This window comes from Euleptes europaea, chromosome 4, assembly GCF_029931775.1.
Source record: "Euleptes europaea isolate rEulEur1 chromosome 4, rEulEur1.hap1, whole genome shotgun sequence".
In the NCBI taxonomy this organism is placed as follows: Eukaryota; Metazoa; Chordata; class Lepidosauria; order Squamata; family Sphaerodactylidae; genus Euleptes; species Euleptes europaea.
The window spans coordinates 18078757-18098636 of record NC_079315.1 but is presented as its reverse complement, the minus strand read 5'-3'; the positions used below and the strand labels follow the sequence as shown (position 1 = coordinate 18098636).

Genomic DNA, 19880 nt, shown 5'->3' with positions numbered 1-19880 from the left:
ACTGTTCTATGATGCCAAATTTTCATTGCTGCCGAGCAAAATTTTGCAACCTGTAAAATGATTGAAGGATTATCCCCTTGTAGGAGCAACTCAATCTTTTCTCCTGCCCTGTCAGGTCCCATTCTCAATAAGAGAGGCTCAATAAACTTAGAGTGGGGTAATGTGTAAAAATTACAGTTCAGGAGGGTGTGCTCAATAGTTTCTAAGTCCCCTGATTTACAGGGCCAGAATCTCTCCTCTCTGGGTATCTTCTTAAATTTCCCCTCTAGCATAGCAGAGGGTAAGGCTGCACACCTGGCCAGGGTAAAGGCCCTTCTATAATTATTTATCTCTAAGTAGTGGAGGTAGGCTGCTGGTGCAAAGATGAATTCAGAATGGAGGGGTGCCATGAATAGAGGCGCCCTTTCAGTAAATGGTTCGGTGTGGGGACGGAGCAAACACAAAAGGTAGTGCTAAATGAGCTCTTAAGAAATGTGAACCAGGTATGCGCCGGCTTCGCAGTCACTTCTTGAATGCTGGTTCAGCGTGAAAAACTCAAAAAAATATGCGGGGTACTTCAGCCTGGAATGCATTGCTAATTACCAAGCATAAATGGCCTCAGAGAAAGCAGGTTGGAGTGGAATAGTCCAGAGGGGATCCTTCCTCAATCTTTTTCCCAGTGAACCAATGTGGGTCTTCAGAGCTGGAGATGGTGGTGGTGTGGTAAAAGAAACCTTTATATTTCCATGGAATTTAACTGGTTTCCCTTTTATGAACAATAACGGCTTTGCTAAAGCATCATCTCTCTGTACCCCTAAAGAACAGTACTAAAACACAAGGATAAATAATGCTCCTGCACTTGCGGTGGAAAGCTCTCATAAAGCAAGTTTCTGAGTGCCTTCCAAAAAAAAAGGTGTCACACCGTTTCCAACTCTCCAAAAGTGTTTGAATGCCCCCCACTATGGCAGAGGGCACTCAGTACTTCCAAAGCTCACACCCAGCTCAAGACTCTGTGACTTCGAAAACAACCAAGAAATGGTTGACTTCTTAAAGAAGATATAATCAAGAGCAAAGGTGAATGTTGAGGAACATTGGGTGATTCAGTGGAGACATTAAATGGCTAAGATCTCATGTGTGAAAAGCCTTGGATAAGATCATTTGCAGGCCCCAATTAAGCAGCATAATTTCAAAGTATGAGATTCTGCTTATGGCTAAGTTAATTAGAATGATTCATATGACAAAAATTCAGAAGAGCGAGGTAAATCTGAGATTAACCTTACGTACATTTTATCATGTGTACCTAACAGCTGTGTGGCAGGGCTAAATACTTCTTTTTCTCCCCGGCATATTTTGACTGAATATTATATTCTCTTAGCAACCCAATCCACAACTCCAGTTAAGCCAAGTACATGGATTTATGTCTCCCACCGATTTTTTTTTTTTAACAAGGCCGCATCAGCTTGCATTCAAGTTCTTCAGCTTATTTGGGTTACGGGTCAATGTGGGGAGGGGGGGAGATCAAATTATAAAGCGGAGAGGAGGGCAGCCGTTTAATTCGCCCCGTTTTACATCTCGTCTTCCTTCTCGTCGCCATAACTCTGCCTGCCTCTGGTATAAAAACAGAACACAAAGGAAGCCCTTGGCTTTGCCGCTAAAAGACTGCTTTTTTTTACTTTAAAAAAATGAAAACTCACCAGGCACCATTCCTGTCAGCGTTGGAGCAGAGTAGCTGCCCTGTCCAGCAGGGGGGACGTGCGGGGGGTATCCAGGGAGGGTTGTGCTTGCCAAATCGCGACCTGAAGAATCAAACCAACAAATCACCATGTGAGCATTCACAACAACTAGACATGTTTTTACATTTCCCTTAACGCTCAGAACACTGGCCATGCATTTGTCATAACTGTACTGCGAATACCAACGTGGGGTGTTTTTTTTCCCCCAGCCTTGGCTTTGGCAGATATGAGAAAGATTTCCCTTTCCTTGGAAGCTGCCATAGAAAAAGAGACAGAGCAGTGGCACAAAGCATCACAAGCAGCTTAGTGGTACTTCGAACACAAAGTTGTCTCCCCAGTTTGTCAAATAAACTGAACCGTACTTAAAACCGGAGGGCGGGGGGGAGCAATTTCAGAGGCAGGAAATCTGAAGAGCGCTCTTGTAATTAGTTCTATACAAATCTACACGAGAACTGTAGATGGGAATTTGAGACTTCGTTGCAAGGATAGATAAGTGTGTACGGAAATTTTGTAGATACTCGTTTTCAACAAAAGACATACAGATGATGGAAAAGGTATTTTCCAACTGGCCAAAAGAGGCCAAATCATATCTGGGTACTTCCACCTGTTCAGGCTGATACCCAGTGCTTATTTGTGAATGCATAAAGCATCATGTGCTTAAATCTCATTGATTTAAAAACTAGGTTAAATTGGGCTATTACGTAAGAAAAGCAGAAAATGAAAATGTAAAGGCAGAGCACTGTTAAGCTTGTTTGCCATTCCCATTCAACAAGAACTTCCTTTACAGTTTGACTAGGATGTCATTCAAATCATACTTTTCAGTAAGTTAGGTCCCCACCAAACATTACTTTGAAAAATGGTCCTGGAGTAGAACTTGAATATGGCTTACATATGATATGGAATATTGTTTTGAATACCTCAGAAGGGTACACTGTGAATTTTAGAAGCTACTATAAAAATAGGCTATTAATTTGAATTGTAGGGCTCAATGGGATCCCAAAGGTCTTTTTTCACACCCCCACACCCCCGGAACATATATTCTCCCATTATTTTATATGGTCTGTCATTGTTTATGTAATAGGAAAGAACTAAAGAAAATTTAAACTTATATTGATTCATGATATCACAATTTCAACAGTTTTCAATATTACCAAAAAGGTTTCTTGATATCATTAAACTTACTCTCATAAATAGTGCATAGTTTCCAGAAAAAGAACTTCTGGGATACAAGTCCATCCCTAAATACTTAGGTACGATACTTTATTTTTACAGCCATAGGCCAGAATAAAACACACATTTTTTTAAAAAAACACACACAATACCCTAAATTACATCCTTTGATCTAGCACTCCCTGATTGCGTGGGATTCTCTGCAGTCACTCAGTGGTGAGAGAAATGCACTTTGCTCCCTCTCAGGAGCATGTTAATTTATTCCATCGATCAATAAGGGGTGGCACAGATTCAGAACTTTTAGAACTATGCAGAATCAGAGAAAAGTAGGATGAGAAGATTATGTTTGAAATAGAGGTAAGATAGAGATACCCACTGAATAGTGAAATACAAGCGAGGACTTGCAAGGATTTGCGGGGATCACTTAATTTTCTCTAGCACCTTCCACAATGGCCATCAGATGGCATACTTTTCTTAAAGATCAGTTCGCCTGGAGAAAATGGCCGCTTTGGCGATTGGACTCTATGGCATTGAAGGCCCTCCCCTCCCCAAACCCTGCCTTACTCAGGCTCTGCCCCAAAAACCTCCTGCCGGTGGCGAAGAGGGACCTGGCAACCCTAACGTACACCTCGTTAGGATTGCTCCTATTTTCCCCTTTTTGTTGTTGTTGTTCTTTTACTAGCGGCTTAAGGGCATTTGATGATAATGTTGCATACTTGGTGGACAGTAGTGGATTAAAAGTTAAGAATTACTGCTGTTATCTGTTAAAGCCTACAGAAAAGGAATTTGTCAGAGGCTTTTGGCAAATATTATCAAAACACCAAACTGCTAATAAGACATAAGGGTGTTATTACCTATAGAGTCCCCAAAAATGATGTGTTCTAATGTCTAATAACAGTTTATTAGTCTACGTATTTGCAATATGGTTGCCAACTGGGCTGGAGGAAAAAAATGTCCTGTTCTTTTAATAGTAGGGTTGCCAACCTCCAGGTACCAGCTGAAGATCTCCTGCTATTACAACTGATCTCCAGCCAATAGAGATCAGTTCACCGGGAGAAAATGGCCGCTTTGGCAATTGGACTCTATGGCACTGAAGTCCCTCCCTAAACCCCGCCCTCCTCAGGCTCCGCCCCAAAAATCTCCCTCTGGTTGTGAAGAGGGACCTGGCAACCCTATTTAATAGAGGTTTAAAGTGCGGAAATGCACAAGCTTTTCAGGCACGGAAATAAATAACACCACTTGGTAAATAACTTCCCATTAAGCCTCCATTAAAAGGACAGAACATTTTTCTCCAGGCCAGTTAGCAACCCTAATAAGAAACAATGGTAGCTAAGGGCCAATCTGTACTTTTAGAGAGATCTGTTATATCTCTATTCTAGATATTTCTATTCTACAATTGTCTCATTTCAGAATACAGAAGAAAAGCTACATGTTCGTGTAATATAGTCAACCTGAGGAATGCTCCTTCACATCGAATTCCTTCATCACAGAAAGCTAACATGTCAAGAAGATGGACTCTATTTTAACCCTGTCATTGACATGGTAGTTTTCTATGTGTAAGGAAGCTTTTGGTGGGAGGAGTAATATGGGATATTTTAGATATTTTAATCATTTTTTAATTTATTAGGATGAGCCGTGACTTAGAGATCTAGCATCTACTTGGCATACAGAAGGTCCTAGGTTCAATCCTCAGCATCTCCAGTTTAAAAGGGATCAAGTAGTGGGTCAGGGTTCCCCAACATGGGCATCATGAAACCTAACAACACCTTTTCTGGCACCTGCCAACCTTTTCCGGCACCTGCCAATTGCAGGAAATGGGCAGGGCCCGGTAGGGCTTTTGCTCAGCCGGGCTTCTGAGGATCTGATTGGCTGTATAGATTTTTTTTTTAATTGTGACCATAGGAGATCTGATTGGGTGATCAGATTCTTTTAAGTTGCTTTGGAAGCAGCTGCCACCACAGCACAAAGATCTTAGAATAGTCACGCAGGGAAGCTATGAGTATGCAAGAAAATATTTTAAATAATATGTTCACTTCAAAAGGCATCCTGTTAAACAGACCTTCTGCCTGAAATGTTGAAGAGTTACTATGAGAGTTATGCATGACCTCACTCGCCTGACATTTTGTGGTTGGTTCTGCTTCTTCAAAGGGGTTGGAGACCCCTGTAGTAGGTGATGTGAGACTGCTACTAGTGGAAATAGTGAATTTGTGGTTCCCTTTCCTTTGTTTTCAAGCATTACAGTCCTAACAGCATTGTACTACACACACACACACACACACGGAAATGAGGACTGGTTCTTAATCTTCAGATAGTACCCTTTAAGACAACTGCTCGGTTTTTTAAATCCAAAGTTATCCAATGATTACAGTTCATAAAGATCATCAAAGAGGAAAATGTCAGCCACTAAAGGGTGTTTTAATCTAGCACAGCAAGGCGTAGCAAGAGACCAGAGATGTTAAACCTGGACATAATGAAATCAGGAAAAAAATAAGCTGCAGATGCAAAATGGTTTTATATGGAATAGACTTCTAATGAACCGACAAACTGATATTTGCTTTGCTACGTTTATGCTACTACACTATCTAATACTAAGACTTCCAGCGCATTACAAAAATAATGACTATAAATTATTCCATACAGGCATACCTATAGTTTCAGAGGCAATCAGCAAGGATAGGCTTTAAATCAGACAACCAATCAGCAATGACCTTCCTGCACAGGGTGTGCTGTTAGTAACTACCTGCCATGTTACTGATGGCTTGACTGAATGTCTTTTTTGAAGGTCTAAGTAGGTGACAACAACCCCACACGTTTTCCTTCTTTTCTAAACCTGTGTCACTGGTGATTATTAGATTTTTTTTGTAAAATAACAACCATTATATTTTTCTTAAAAAACAAAAACTAAAGGGAGCTATAATTTTTTGTAAAAAATTTGGTGGCCTATAGGGGGGAATCATTAATAAAAAGGCAAACAAGAAACAGAAACAGAGGAATGTTGATAATTTCAAAGGGTAGACTAGGGTTGCCAGGTCCCTCTTCACTAACGGTGGGAGGTTTGGGGGCAGAGCCTGAGGAGGGCGGGGTTTGGGGAGGGGAGGGACTGCAATGCCATAGAGTCCAATTGCCAAAGTGGCCATTTTCTCCAGATGAACTGATCTCTATCGGCTGGAGATCAGTTGTAATCGTGGGAGATCTCCAGCTATTACCAGGAGGTTGGCAACCCTAGGGTAGATATGTTGGTCTGCAGAAGAAGAGCTAGATTTGAGTCCAGTGACACCTTAGAGACCAACAAGTTTTTTGGGGTATAAGCTTTTAAGAGTCAAAGAAGAAGAAGAGTTGGTTTTTATACCCCGCTTTTCTCTACCTTTAAGGAGTCTCAAAACGGCTTACAATCACCTTCCCTTCCCCTCCTCACAACAAACACCTTGTGAGGTAGGTGGGGGCTGAGAGAGTTCAGTGAGAACTATGACTAGCCCCAGGTCACCCAGCCGGCTTCACGTGGAGGAGTGGGGAATCAAACCCAGCTCACCAGATTAGAATCCACCGCTGATGTGGAGAAGTGGGGAATCAAACCTGGTTCTCCAAATTAGAGTCTGCCGCACTTAACCACTACACCACGCTGGCTCTCACGAAGGGAGTTTTGAAACTCACAAGCTCATAACCTGAAAATATTGTTAAGTGTCTTAAGGTGCTCCTGGACCCAAATCTAAAGGCATATTTTAAGAGTCCATTTTACACATGCCATATCTCCTGCACTGACTTCCCATTATTTTCCAGACACAATTCAAGGTTCTAGTCTGTATATATGAAAAACCTTAACAGCATGGGTTCATACTACATATTTCAGAAACCATCTTGCAACTTATGCAACATTTAAGATTAACAGAGAGTGCCTCCTTGATTGTCCTAGGTCAAGAGAAGCAGAAAAGCATTTTTAGTCACTGTGTCACAATAATAGAACCCTCTTTCCCAAAAATACCATCAAAGGGGTAACAGGAATACCATCCCGAAGTGTTGTACAAGTTTTTAAAGACCGACACAAATTTTTTTTAACCAGCCAAAGTTACACAGCCTCCCTGATTTCGGCAGGAGCAGGTTACAGTGCAATCTCCAGGATCAGAGGAGCATGCCTATTATCTTAGGTGCTGTGGAACACAGGCGGATGGTGTTGCTGCAGTCGTCTTGTTTGTGGGCTTCCTAGAGGTACCTGGCTGGCCACTGTGTGAACAGACTGCTGGACTTGAAGGGCCTTGGTCTGATCCAGCATGGCTTTCCTTATGCTCTTATGTAATCCTATAAAGATTTACTCCCATCTAAGCCCATTTATTTCAATAGGGAGTAAGTCCACACAGGATTGCACTGTTATGCATGTACTGAATTTTCCTATTGAAATAAATCTGATTTAACTTTGGCTGGGCCATTCTTTTAAAAAGAGATATAAGTGGGAGAGATATAAGTTCACACTTAATTCTCATGCTTGAAAACAACGAAAATCAAATGTACTTTGGATTGTGCTTACATTTTCACTCTTGTTATGTTTTGTTAAACTGCTAATTGCCTGCAACTTGGGAAGAACAATAAAAATTAACTAAATAAAATACCTTAATGAGCTTTTTATTAAAAAGTGATAACAGAAACTGGACTTCAGAAGTTTCAAGGGTTAGCATCATTGATTTTCACATAAAGCCATTTCTATCTCTGGCTAAACTTAACTGTTTAGGGCCCCACTGATAATGATAAACAGCTATGGTCTCTTCTTCAGCTTGTCAACTCTGGTACTAAGGATTACCAGGAAACAATTTTTTTCTTATGATGTCAGCAAAATTTGATTTGAAATAAATAATTTGGGAGGTTCTGAAGTAGAAGAAGCAATGAATTCTACATAGGGCTGTCAATTCGGTTCGGCCCGAACTGAAAATCAGCCGAATTTCCCTTGATTCAGCGGTTTTTAGTTCGGGAGGAACCGAACTCAAAACTGGCGGGCAACCGGGGGGGGCGAATTCAGCGAGTTCGGGAGTTCGCGAATAAATTCGGCCAATTCAGGGCCGTCAGTAAGCAGCATAACCTTCAGTAAGCAGCATTCTCCTCCCCCGGCCAATCGGTGGCCAAGCTGGGTCTTCTTCTGGCCAATCAGTCAGGATTGAGTACTGGAGGAATCAGCTGATGTGCGGCCGGCCGGGGAAAGAGATAGAGAGAGGGAAATCCTCGTGTGTGTGTGAGGGGGTGCTTGTGCACATTCACTCCTTTCCGTGGCTGCAGGGGGTGCAATTTTTGGGGGACAGACCCCAAACTTTCAGGGGATATTCAGACAAGTTTTCTTAAGAGACCACCCAAGTTTTGTAAACATTGGGTCAGGGGGTCCCGAGATATGGGCTCCCCCCCTTTTTCTTTCCATGGCTGCAGAGGGCGCATTTTTGGGTGTGCCGACCCCAAACTTTCAGCGGAGCATCAGACAAGGCTTCTTAAGATACCCCCCATGTTTTGTAAACATTGGGTCAGGGGGTCCCGAGATATGGGGTCCACCCCTTTTTCCTCTCCCCCCTTTTCCATTTTCGTGGCTGCAGGGAGCGCTTTTTTGGGGGTGCAGCCCCCAAACTTTTATCATAGCTTCAGACAATCCCTATTAAGAGACCACCCAAGTTTTGTAAAGATGGGTTCAGTGGGGGCTGAAATATCGGCTCCCCCCCTTTTCTCTTTCCGTGACTGCAGGGGGCGCATTTTTGGGTGTGCCGACCCCAAACTTTCATCGGAGCTTCAGACAAGGCTTTTAAAGAGACCACCCAAGTTTTGTAAACATTGGGTCAGGGCCCCCCGAGATATGGGCTTTCCCCTTTTCCCTATTGGAATACATATGGATCTTATATTGGATACAAATGGAATCATATTGGATTACCCAGCCTCCCAGCCCCTCCTGCTGGAACAGAAGACAGCCACAGTAAGACCCCTTTGGGGGCTTTAATCTATAATTTTTCTTTTCTGTGTGTGTGGGGGGGGGAAAGCAGAGTCTGTGTGTGTGTGGGGAGGGAGCAGTTTCTGTGGGTGGGGGGGGGGAGCCAAAGGGGGCTTTTGCCGGTTCTGCCTGGGGTGTGTGTTCCCCCTCCAGTCTCTCTCTCCCTGGTTTGAGGGGGGGCTTCATTTTTATTCTTCAGGTTTTTCCTCATTCATAAGATCAGTTAGGTTATTTTGATGCTTGCTCAAAACTGGTTTTCGAATGGTGACTTAAAGAATGCATCTGCTTGGTCCCAAGTCCAATGCAAAAGGAGAAATTCCACCCCCTCCCGCTCATTATGCATAGCTAGCTGCCTCTGTCCCTTTCCATGGTATGCAAACTCCCAGGTGTCAGGTGTTGCTTTGCACTGTTGCAAAGGTGTTGCATTGCGTGCTTGTGTTGCTTTGCAGTTGTATTGTTTTGCAAAATTCTTCACACCTGCCCCGCCCTTTGCATGTTTGCAAAGGTGTTGCTTTTCAGTTGTGTTGCTTTGCAAAGTTCTTAGCACCTGCCCCGCCCTTGCTCTCATCAGCTGTTTGTCGGGGCTGGGAGCTTTGTGGGTGGGTGGCAAGCTCTGCTGAGAGATGCACATTAAGGGTGGGGGGGACCCCTTTCAGGGCCCATATCTCAGCCCCCCCTGACCCAATCTTTACAAAACTTGGGGAGTCTTTCAATATACGTCCTTTGAAGCTCTGCTGAAAGTTTGGGACCTCTAAGCCCAAAAATGCCCCCCCAGAGCCGCAGAAAGGCGCGATTGTGTTTTTAATGGCTTTATTCGGCCGAATTTTTTTTCCGAACTTTGAATTCCGCCGAATTGAACGGATCCGAAGTGGGGGAGTTCGGACTTCGGCACGTACCGAACCCACAAGGGCCAAATTCGGCCGAATCCGAACTGTACCGAATTTTTTTTTGACAGCCCTAATTCTACAGCAGTCAGTTTCAGCAATGTATCATGCCACATGCCTATTAGTTTTCAGAGTTCTAAAGTATCTGCTGTATTTTTGGTATAAAGTATGGCTCCTTATATTGAACACAGTCCACCAGGATGTTATCCTCGGCAGGCCATGCTGAAATGAATTAGAGTTCTGCAAATCCTGTAGCGTCTCGAATAGATACTCACAAAATAGAATTAAACATAGGAGGAAAATAGACTGCCATTACTTCATCCACAGACACCACTGATAGTGACCCTTCTATTAAAAACTTCAAACCTAAATCACCAGTCCATTCACAGCCACTCTATCTACTAGAAACACAAGAACACAAACACCCTCCAAGGCAATGGATACAAGGTTGGATCATGAACCTATAACTGACGGCTGAGTCAACACAACCAATCTCACTGAAAGTTGTGTGACAGCCCATTCCTGAGTTTTCAGCAGCTGGGGAGGTGGGGAGGAGGCGGCGCTGCGGTGCCTTCTAACCCGTTTCCCAAGTGCCAAAAGCTCAAAAAAAGCCTTTTAAAGGCTTTTAAAATTTTAAATGGGGCTTTTCACCCCATAGAGAACAGCGAGGCTGTGCCTGCTAAAAAGCAGGTGCAGCACCACCATTCTCGCAGCAGGCATGCTGGGCTGAAAAGGGACAGACCTAAAGGCAGCTCCTCCCCATGGCACACCCCAGGAATGCCCATGGGGACGCCGGGATGCCCCCCGGAACACAGGTGCGGGACTTTACACCGGTGGGACGCCAGCAGAAGGCCCCATTGGCATCCCAGGGGGCGCTGCTGCGCCCCAGGAGACTGGCATCCAGGCCTCCCCACCGGCGTTGGGGCCACCTACTGTGGCGTAAGTAGCCTGGACCCAGTAAGTGGGGGCCCCAATGCCAGCGCAGCCCCTTCCTGGCCTCCTGATGACTTTTGTCCTCAGTAATGCACTGTGATTCCTTAGACATCCCTGATCAAGATGGCAAAGCTACTCTATGGAAGCACAGAATACAGGTCCAAGCCAAACCTCACCTTTTACATTTCTTGCAATTTCACTTATGGGGTAGTCATGCGTAATATTATCTCAGCTGAATTTTGGCTTGAGATGTTTCTGCTGTTCTTGGGATCTTGATTTTTTTCATTTAGTTTTATATACACAGTCTCATAAAACAATTTCCCAGAGGTGGGTTGTTGTTGTTTTAATCTTCCTTTTCCTTCACTGGGTTGGATCCAGCCCACTATTTCACTGTTTCACTGCTTCCCCCAATTCCACATGGCTTTGGTACAAGCAGGTCCCATATTTCTTAGCACAGCCCTTTAGGGTGGTCAAAGAGGACACCTCCTTTCCCTTTCACCAGTAGAAAAGCTGGTTAGATCTAGCCCATCATGTTCGATCTAGACAATAACCCAAGCTACATGACTGGAATACAGGATCTGCAGCTGCTCAACCATACAATTTCAGTCTACATATTATGCTGGTTGTTCAGAACCACTCGATCTAATATATATTACCATATAATGATCATATGTTCCACGGCGGATCTCCCAGACTTGATGAGACCACTCCTCAAATATAATTTTCAGTTAGATTACATTATTTATATTTAATTTAAGTGAAATTAAAGTATAGGTATTTAATTAATATGATGTAGCATAACTGCTTGAAGCAGGTTGCAAAAAAAAAACATGTGCAGGGAGAAGGTGAAAAACTATTATAAAAAACAAACAAATATGCCATTTAGATGCCCAACACTCAGGAGGATTGCAATGAGTTAGCAAGTTAAAGAAGCAGGACATTAATTTTAATGCAAATGCTTAATTATGAATTCAAGTAACTAATTCTCAGCACCCATGTTTTAAACTTCTGGCCTGAGGGTTTTGTCAAATCCAATAAATGGATGATGGTCCTTAAGAGACCGCTTAGCTGCAGTTTGTGAGCTCTGTTTTTTTCCTTTTTCACTAGGTCATAGCGGGAGGTAAGCTTAACACCTGGAGAGCATTCTCAAATTAGATAACTTTTGTTAGTTGCTGAGTTCTGAAACAATGCAAACTTTGAGCTTGCAAGAAGATAGTTTGCTACAACAAGTTTCTCAGAAAAGAGAATGAAGAACAGTGCTATCCTTTTACTAACCCTGCAGCCAAAGGGATTGTCATACTAAGGGACATTTTCTCCAGGGGAACTGATCTCTATCGTCTGGAGATCAGTTGTAATAGCGGGAGATCTCCAGCTAGTACTGGAAGGTTGGTGCCCTAACGATCACATTTTTATCCCACACTTCCTCCAAGGAGCTCAGGGTGGGGTACATGTTCTTCCCTCTTGCATGTTATCCTCACACAACAATCTTATGAAGTAGGTTAGGCCAGCCCAGGGTCATCTGTAAATATTTTACAGATCTGTAGTGATAATTCTGCCCTGACCTGGATAGCCCAGGCTAGCCCAATCTCATCAGATCTCAGAAGCTAAGGAGGGTCAGCCCTGGATGGGAGCCCAGGATGGGAGACCACCAAGGAAGTCTAGGGTTGCTATGTAGAAAGGCAGGCAATAGCAAACCACCTCTGAATACATCTTGCCTTGAAAAACCTGTGGGGTCGGCATAAGATGGCTGCAACTTATCCTGGTAAACAGTTCTCTAATGCTCATACTAGTTATCATGCAAGTAAAAGTTGAATGGTTTCCCATTGAGATAACACTGGAATATATTTGTATAAGGCACAACGCAGCCTAACATTAAGCATTTAAAGTTATTTTTATGGGAGAGATTTAAGCATACACTTAATGCTTCAAGTAAACTAAATAGGGTTGTCAAATGCTTAACTTTGATTGGATCACCCTGCTATTTTATAAACTTCTCAGGTCTGAAGGATGGTAAGTAAACATGTGAAACACTTAAAATATAAATGATAAATGTAATATATGCAAATGATATGATATGTAAAACTAAACAACCCCACTGAAAACTAATAAAGGAAGGCAAGATTATCTATCGTTTACAGATCAGATGCTATGCTATTAAACTAGTTGTCAAATAAATGTATTAACAACCTATTAATCACCCCATTGTATGATGATTTCCTTTTCATAGATAAACCTTTTTCTCATTGACAGATATTACCTTCATATATGTGTGTGTGTGTAAAGTGCCGTCAAGTCGCAGCCGACTTATGGTGACCCCCTTTTTGGGGGGTTTTCATGGCAAGAGACTAACAGAGGTGGTTTGCCAGTGCCTTCCTCTGCACAGCAACCCTGGTATTCCTTGGTGGTCTCCCATCCAAATACTAACCAGGGCTGACCCTGCTTAGCTTCTGAGATCTGATGAGATCGGGCTAGCCTGGGCCATCCAGGTCAGGGCATATATACTGAAAAAATAACTGCAGAAAAGGCTTCCGACAACTTACTTATCTCATGCATAAATCACGGTTTATAACTCTACCTTCAGGATGTAATTGAAATACGATATTTTGGTTATCATGCTAATATATTTTGACTACAAGATACCAGAACAGGAACCAAGTAGCTTTTATGTTCTGAACAACCTCACCACACTGTGGATGCTAACTACTGAATACAGTGTAGTGATAACAGAAGAAATAGTAAATTACTTACAGACTGGACCTTACACTGCAGTCATGAATTCATTGCAAATGCCCTGAATCTGCAGTTATTTACAACACAAAATACAGTGATGTTGGCTGAGCATGGTGTGGTCTAGAGATGTTCTATTACTTTGGATAGGAGAGGCAAAAATCAATTGTTGAATTATTACCTATTAGCCACCCCTAATTGGCTGAAAACTGGGAATTGAACCAAAAGTTGGTTAGAAATTTTGGCCTATATGTTTCTTTACAACTTAATTCAGGAACAGGAGGGAAAGCCCAGGAATCAGGGAGAAATCCTCTGATTCCATCGCCACAAGCTTAAGGAACTCAGTAACAAAGGAATGTAAAACAGGGCCTGTGGAGTTTGTAATATCGCAGTTTTAAAACAGCAGCCGACAGTTCTTAGAGCTGCCCGATCTCACTGGGGAAGAAAAGATGACCTTACGTCATCTCAAACAGGGCTGACTGTATGTCATTGTCAATGACAGAGAGAACATATACAGCTCACTCTTGTCTATCTGTAAGAGGAGTATTGTCTACTGTTAGCTGCTGAGCCCTCCAGATAATTGATTAGCTGACAAATGGCAGCTTACATTTTGCTGATAATCAACTGCTTTCGACCTTCTGCGCAAAGGCAACACTCGCTGCAGTAAGGATGTTATTACTGATCTCTTTTTTAAACTGTCTTTTTAATATTCAACTTCATATGGGTATATATATTTTCCAGACACTTTTTAAAATTTTGTTTTTAAAGCACACTGAGTGTACTCAAGTAGAAACAATCTCAGCGGAAGCCGTTTGGAGGAAGATTGCCACTCTGAACTTCTGAATGCTACGTGCCGTCTAAATTCTTCTGATGGAACTCCCATTCATTCCAACGGAGATAGGACAAACCTTGCTGGATTATGTCCCTTTTCAATCCTAATAATCCCTGTTATTTAGCTACCCTAAGGCTGCCGCTAAAACTAAAATATAGTAAAGCACTATAGTAAAGAGACACTGTCCTTCAGTGTTACTCCTCTGAAGATGCCTGCCACAGCTGCTGGCGAAACGTCAGGAAAGAAAATACCAAGACCACGGTCACACAGCCCGGATAACCTACAAGAACCAATAGTAAAGCACTGTTCCCATTGTCTGGGAGCCATCATTTGCATGCAAAATCTTTCTGTATCACTTGGATGTATAGAATGATAAAATCTTGTAACACTAATGGACGTGAGTAATCATCAAAGTGATTTTTGTACTCAAAAACGGCCATGAAAATTGTAGTTTAAGCAGTGATAACCTGAAACATTGCACAATGTTAGCATGCCTATTGATTGCAAAAAATCTGTGAAAAGGCCTGCCTTCTTTTGCAAAAAGAGTCCTTAGCTCAAGAAACTGGTGGTGGAAAGTGCTTTCAAGTCACAGCTGAAAACCCCATAGGGTTTTCAAGTCCCTAAGCCAGCTGTGACTTGAAAGCATAGGGTTTTCAAGGCAAGAGACAAACAGAGATGGTCTCGCTATTGCCTGCCTCTACGTAGCAACTCCTGGACTTCTGAGATCAGACAAGACTCGGCTAGCCTGGGCCATCCAGATCAGAGTTCACAAGAAATTACTAGTACTTAATATAACCACACTGTATACTCAGCAGTAGAAAAGAGCAAGAGTCCAGTAGCACCTTAAAGACTGTGAGCTTTCATGAGTCACATCTCACTTCTTCAGATACAGCTATACTCAGCAGCAGAACTTAACAAAACAAAACAAAATTATTTCATCAGACATAATAAGTTTTCAATTATACTCTGTCTCAACAGTCTTCTTGACCAAGTGTATATATATTGGTCGATTTTTTACACTGAGGAAAAGACAGAAATGCCTTCTGTGAATGTTTTTTTTTTGCTCCTCCTCTAGGGTTGCCAGATCCCTCTTCGCCACCGGCGGGAGGTTTTTGGGGTGGAGCCTGAGGAGGGCGGGGTTTGGGGAGGGGAGGGTCTTCAGTGCCATAGAGTCCAATTGCCAAAGCAGCCATTTTCTCCAGGTGAACTGATCTCTATCGGTCCCAGGTGAACTGATCAGTTGTAATAGCAGGAGGTCCCCAGCTGCTACCTGGAGGTTGGCAACCCTATCCTCCCCAGTATCTGCTTCTCTTACTTTTCCTTGCAAAAAAAAAAAAAAAAGCCCTTCGGGTATTATTTCCCCTGTGCCCTGGATTTTATATGGTGGTTTCATTTGCCAAGTGACCTGTAGAGGTGTCTGAGTGGTTTGGCTGGACTGGCAATTCTTCCTTTCCTGTGTGTCGGTTTGTCTAAAGCAGGGGTGTCAAACTCTCGATTTGGGCTGGTGAGGTATGGCCCGGCCTGACCAAGTGACATTTATGTCATGTCCAGCCCTTGTAACAATCGAGTTCGACACCCCTGGTCTAAAGTGTTTTGTTGTTGTTGTTTTTTGCAGGAGGGGGGTTCTAACCCCCTGTCTGCAGAACTCCCAGGAATGTAGTAGTTACAAGTCTCCTACAGGGCATACCACAGTCCACCCTATGGTGTGGATACTTGTTTTTTTGTTTCTTCCTTTGTTGTATTCTGTGGGTGGGTGGGGGCAGGATGATATTGGGGAGATGTGCCAGCATTGCCATGCACTGATTGGATATGTGCATCTGTAGCTAACATCATCAGCATGCTGCTCCATGATTGGTTGGTGTAAGCGGTGGCAGTCCGGACTTCACTACAGCTTGGTGTAGTGGTTAAGAGCAGTGGTTTGGAGCAGTAGACTCTGATCTGGAGAACCGGGATTGATTCCCCATTCCTCCATGTGAGCGGCGGAGGCGAATCTGGTGAACTAGGTTGGTTTCCCCACTCCTACATGTGAAGCCAGCTGGGTGACCTTGGGCTAGTCACAGCTCTCTCAGCCTCACCTACCTCACAGGGTGTCTGTTGTGGGGAGGGGGAGGAAAGGTGATTGTAAGCCGGTTTGATTCTGCCTTAAGTGGTAGAGAAAGTCGGCATTTAAAACCAACTCTTCTTCTTCTTCAGCTCCTTCAGCCTAGGTCTTTTTTGGCACTGTTGAGAAAGCATAGGATATAGACTATCTATGCCAGAGCCCACAGCAGCCTTGATGATGGACAAACACCCAGGTTTTAAGACAGAGCTGTAAATGTTGATACTAATGAGTATTCAAGGTATATGCAATAATCTTGTAATGGAGAGGTTCAGTAAACAGAAGGGTAATGAACAACTGATATTACAATGACTGTGGAATAGGAAACAGTGAGAAGAGGAGAAATAATCTTTTATACAACTCGCAGTGCAATCCTAAGGAGAGCTACACTCTTCTCAGCGCGTTGAAGATAATCGGATTAGAAGGGTGTAACTGTTTAGGACTGCATTTGTTGCAGACTGTTGCGAAAATTTCAGGAATCCTATCTTTCTTTTTGTTTACATAATAGGTTTGCAAAGCTAATGCATAGAGAAATGTCTTAAAACTAGTTCTGCCTGAAAGGATCAGAAAAGAAAGATTATCCACAATGTATTATATAGTCTAAGCCCCACCAAAGAGTTATTCAAAGACAAAATTATTTAAGTATTTGGACTTATCATTATCAATAAGCATGGCTGGTCAATATACTGATTTTGGAATTGTTTAGCCCACTGCCGGATTTCTATTGGTGAAGGACAGAAATACACAAACTTGGTAGAATAAATACAGAAACTAATTTCTTCTTCTAAACCTTAGGAGTTAAAGGGAGCAAAGGTTACTGTCAGCGCTGGTTCAATTTTTTTAATGGGGAAATTAAATTACAGAAGATATGCAGTGTGTTTACTTACTATGTTTGACCATGGCAGTGCATTAATTCAGAATGTATGAAAATTGTTATATAATATGACATATACATATCTTAAAATGAGAAATGAACAGTGTGATTACCAATTCTCAAATGTCTAGTGGAGCTCTTGATGTTTCATTCCAGATTTCTAGGCAAGGACTTTGAATATATGCATACACACAAGGAACGATGCCATTACAATGGCCATTTATGCTTGGCTGTTTCCCTCGAGGTCACCCCTCCAACACCTTCAGGTCTTTGTTTTGATTATGCATGCCATTTCTGACCATCAGAGGTCCCCTCCCCCTGCGTTTCCCTGCGTTTTGCCCGCGTTTTCAGAGACCTGTATTATCTTGAATTTGAAAACCCAGGCAAAACGTGAGCAAACCCAGCAGGAGAGTAAGACAACCTCTGATGGTCGAAAACAGCACGCATAATCAAAATAAAGACCTGAAGTCATTGGAGGGGTGACCGCGAGGGAAACTGCCAAGCATAAAAAGCCAAAATAACACTCAACTCCAGCCCCAAAACATAATCTGCCTGCAACAACAATGAAAGGGGATGAAACCACGATGATCAATCCAAAGAAAACTGCACTGTAAACTCATGATGCAATACTACACTAGATTGCACAAAACTGACAAAGTTGTCTCAAATCAAACCATGGAGATGCAGCCAACTAAATTTCATAGCACATTCTGGTGATCCAGCTGGAGACATTTAGGAACCAAGATTTCTCAGGACACACATTTGCCCGTTCCAAAGATGGAAAATACACGCATTGCCCAATTCATACAAAATGGGAACTACATGTGTCAGGGGAACTACAACCACAATACTCTCCCATTACATGAGGTTGGAGCATCAAAATCATAACAATTGTGCTCAGCTTATGGCTAGCCCAAGCTGTGGCAAGCAAGCGAGCTGTGGCATTCATTTGTTTGCTATGCCCCTGATACACAGAATAAATAGTTGATTCACAACCATAAGGAGGAACTGCTTATCTTCCCCAGCCTTCCTCTCTGAAATACAGCAGAAAGAAATGCTTCCAGTTGCCTCTGCAAATCAGAGGTTTTTCCAATACTCCTTAGAGTTGTTGTTGATTTTTAAGTTTGTTTTTGGAATCAAGTTCACAGATTTTTAAAACCTCCATTCAGAAGACTCTGGAAAATTAAGGTTATGATCCAGCCAAAGTCAGTTACATTTAATATCTATGGGAGATATTTCAGTAAATGCTCAACTCTTCCACTGAAATTTAGGGGGCGTAAACGCGCTTTGTCACACCGTTGAAATAACACTTAAAAAAAAAAGCTGTAACATATTGCTAAAAAAATAAAAATACAGGAATTTTCACACAGATAAGCACTTGCAACTTTCTAATTAGAAAGTGTTATAAAAAAAAATCACTGCAACAAGAAAAGGGTTGAAGACTATTTCTTTAAAAAGCCTGAAGTATTGTGACTCTTAATGAAAACAAATACATTTCTAGAAAAAAGTATATAGCAGAGCATCAATGTTTTACTTTCCTTAAATTTACTTTTCCTAAATTGTATCTTATTGCTAACAGCTGAAAAACTGTCACCAACAGGACCCCGGGCTAAACTGACCACTGATCTGACCTACCCAGGTTGTCCTGTGAGCGTCAGTTCTTGTGCACAAAGTCAAGCTGCTTAAATTGCATGGGCTCCAATGGGATTTACACAGCCCGGAAGTCTAAGATCTCAGAAAGATCTTATAAAAAGGCTTTGAAAGCAAATCAGAAATTAAGATGATATATTACAAACAAACACACACAAAACCCCTCTCCAAATGCATAAAGCAATAAAAGCAAGAGGGCAGTGGGGTTTCTCTATGCCTCACTTACGTGCAACTTTCTTCTCACTAAAAAAGAGCTTTTCTGGGTGTATCTTTGTATACTAATGGGTGAAAATGTGAATCCAATTAACTCCAAATTTAGCTCATAATGAACTTATCTCATTTTGCTACCAGCTCAGCTCTCATCCATGGCAGTAATTAACCACTGGGGGTTGTCACTCCCAGACACATGACACATAGAGAGTCCCCCGCGCTCAAGCGCTTCAAACCCTTGCAGAATTCATTACCCTGACAGTGTGAAAACCCTTCACTTTTAATACCATAGGGCACCACCACCACCAAAAAAAAAAATTCACTTTATCTACCTGATTGCCAGCAACAGTATGAAAGAAAGGAATCCACAAGAGATGTAATTAATTACTGCAAAAGATACATTAGAAAATGGGGAGGATGCAGGTGGCAGGAAGGGATGACTCCAAAGCCACTTACCAATGCTTCAGTTTCTTATTCTTCTCTCCCTCGATACAGGGACCTTTTGCTTCAGTCCTAAACTGTACTGCATTTTACATGAAAATATACTTTTCCCAGTATGGACAGTTATCAGTTAATAAGAGAATATAGTCTCTCCTGGTCTGGCACTACAGTAGTGAATTGGGTTAATAAACTAACCTCTTCTCCCTTGAGACTAGGGTTCAGATTTAGAATAGGTCACACGTAAAAATGATTTTGATTGTCACAGATTAATCCCTAGTGGGTGTTTGCGTACCTCACAAACATCACAAGGTTGTCAGTTTCTGAAAGAACCTGGTTTGATGATCCTTCATGCTCTTCCCCTGTAATTTAAGCCGATGGAGCGAACTACAGCAGACACAA

The 19880-nt window shown here is 42.4% G+C and overlaps 1 protein-coding gene across 1 annotated transcript in view; it reads right to left on the bottom strand.

The window, feature by feature from the left end:
- PAX5 (paired box 5) overlaps positions 1–19880 on the bottom strand; it is a 262914-nt gene that overhangs the window by 73665 nt on the left and 169369 nt on the right. Inside the window, exon 8 of the mRNA XM_056848096.1 lies at positions 1674–1775. Coding sequence (XP_056704074.1) covers positions 1674–1775 — 102 coding nt within the window. The remainder of the gene's footprint in view (positions 1–1673; positions 1776–19880) is intronic.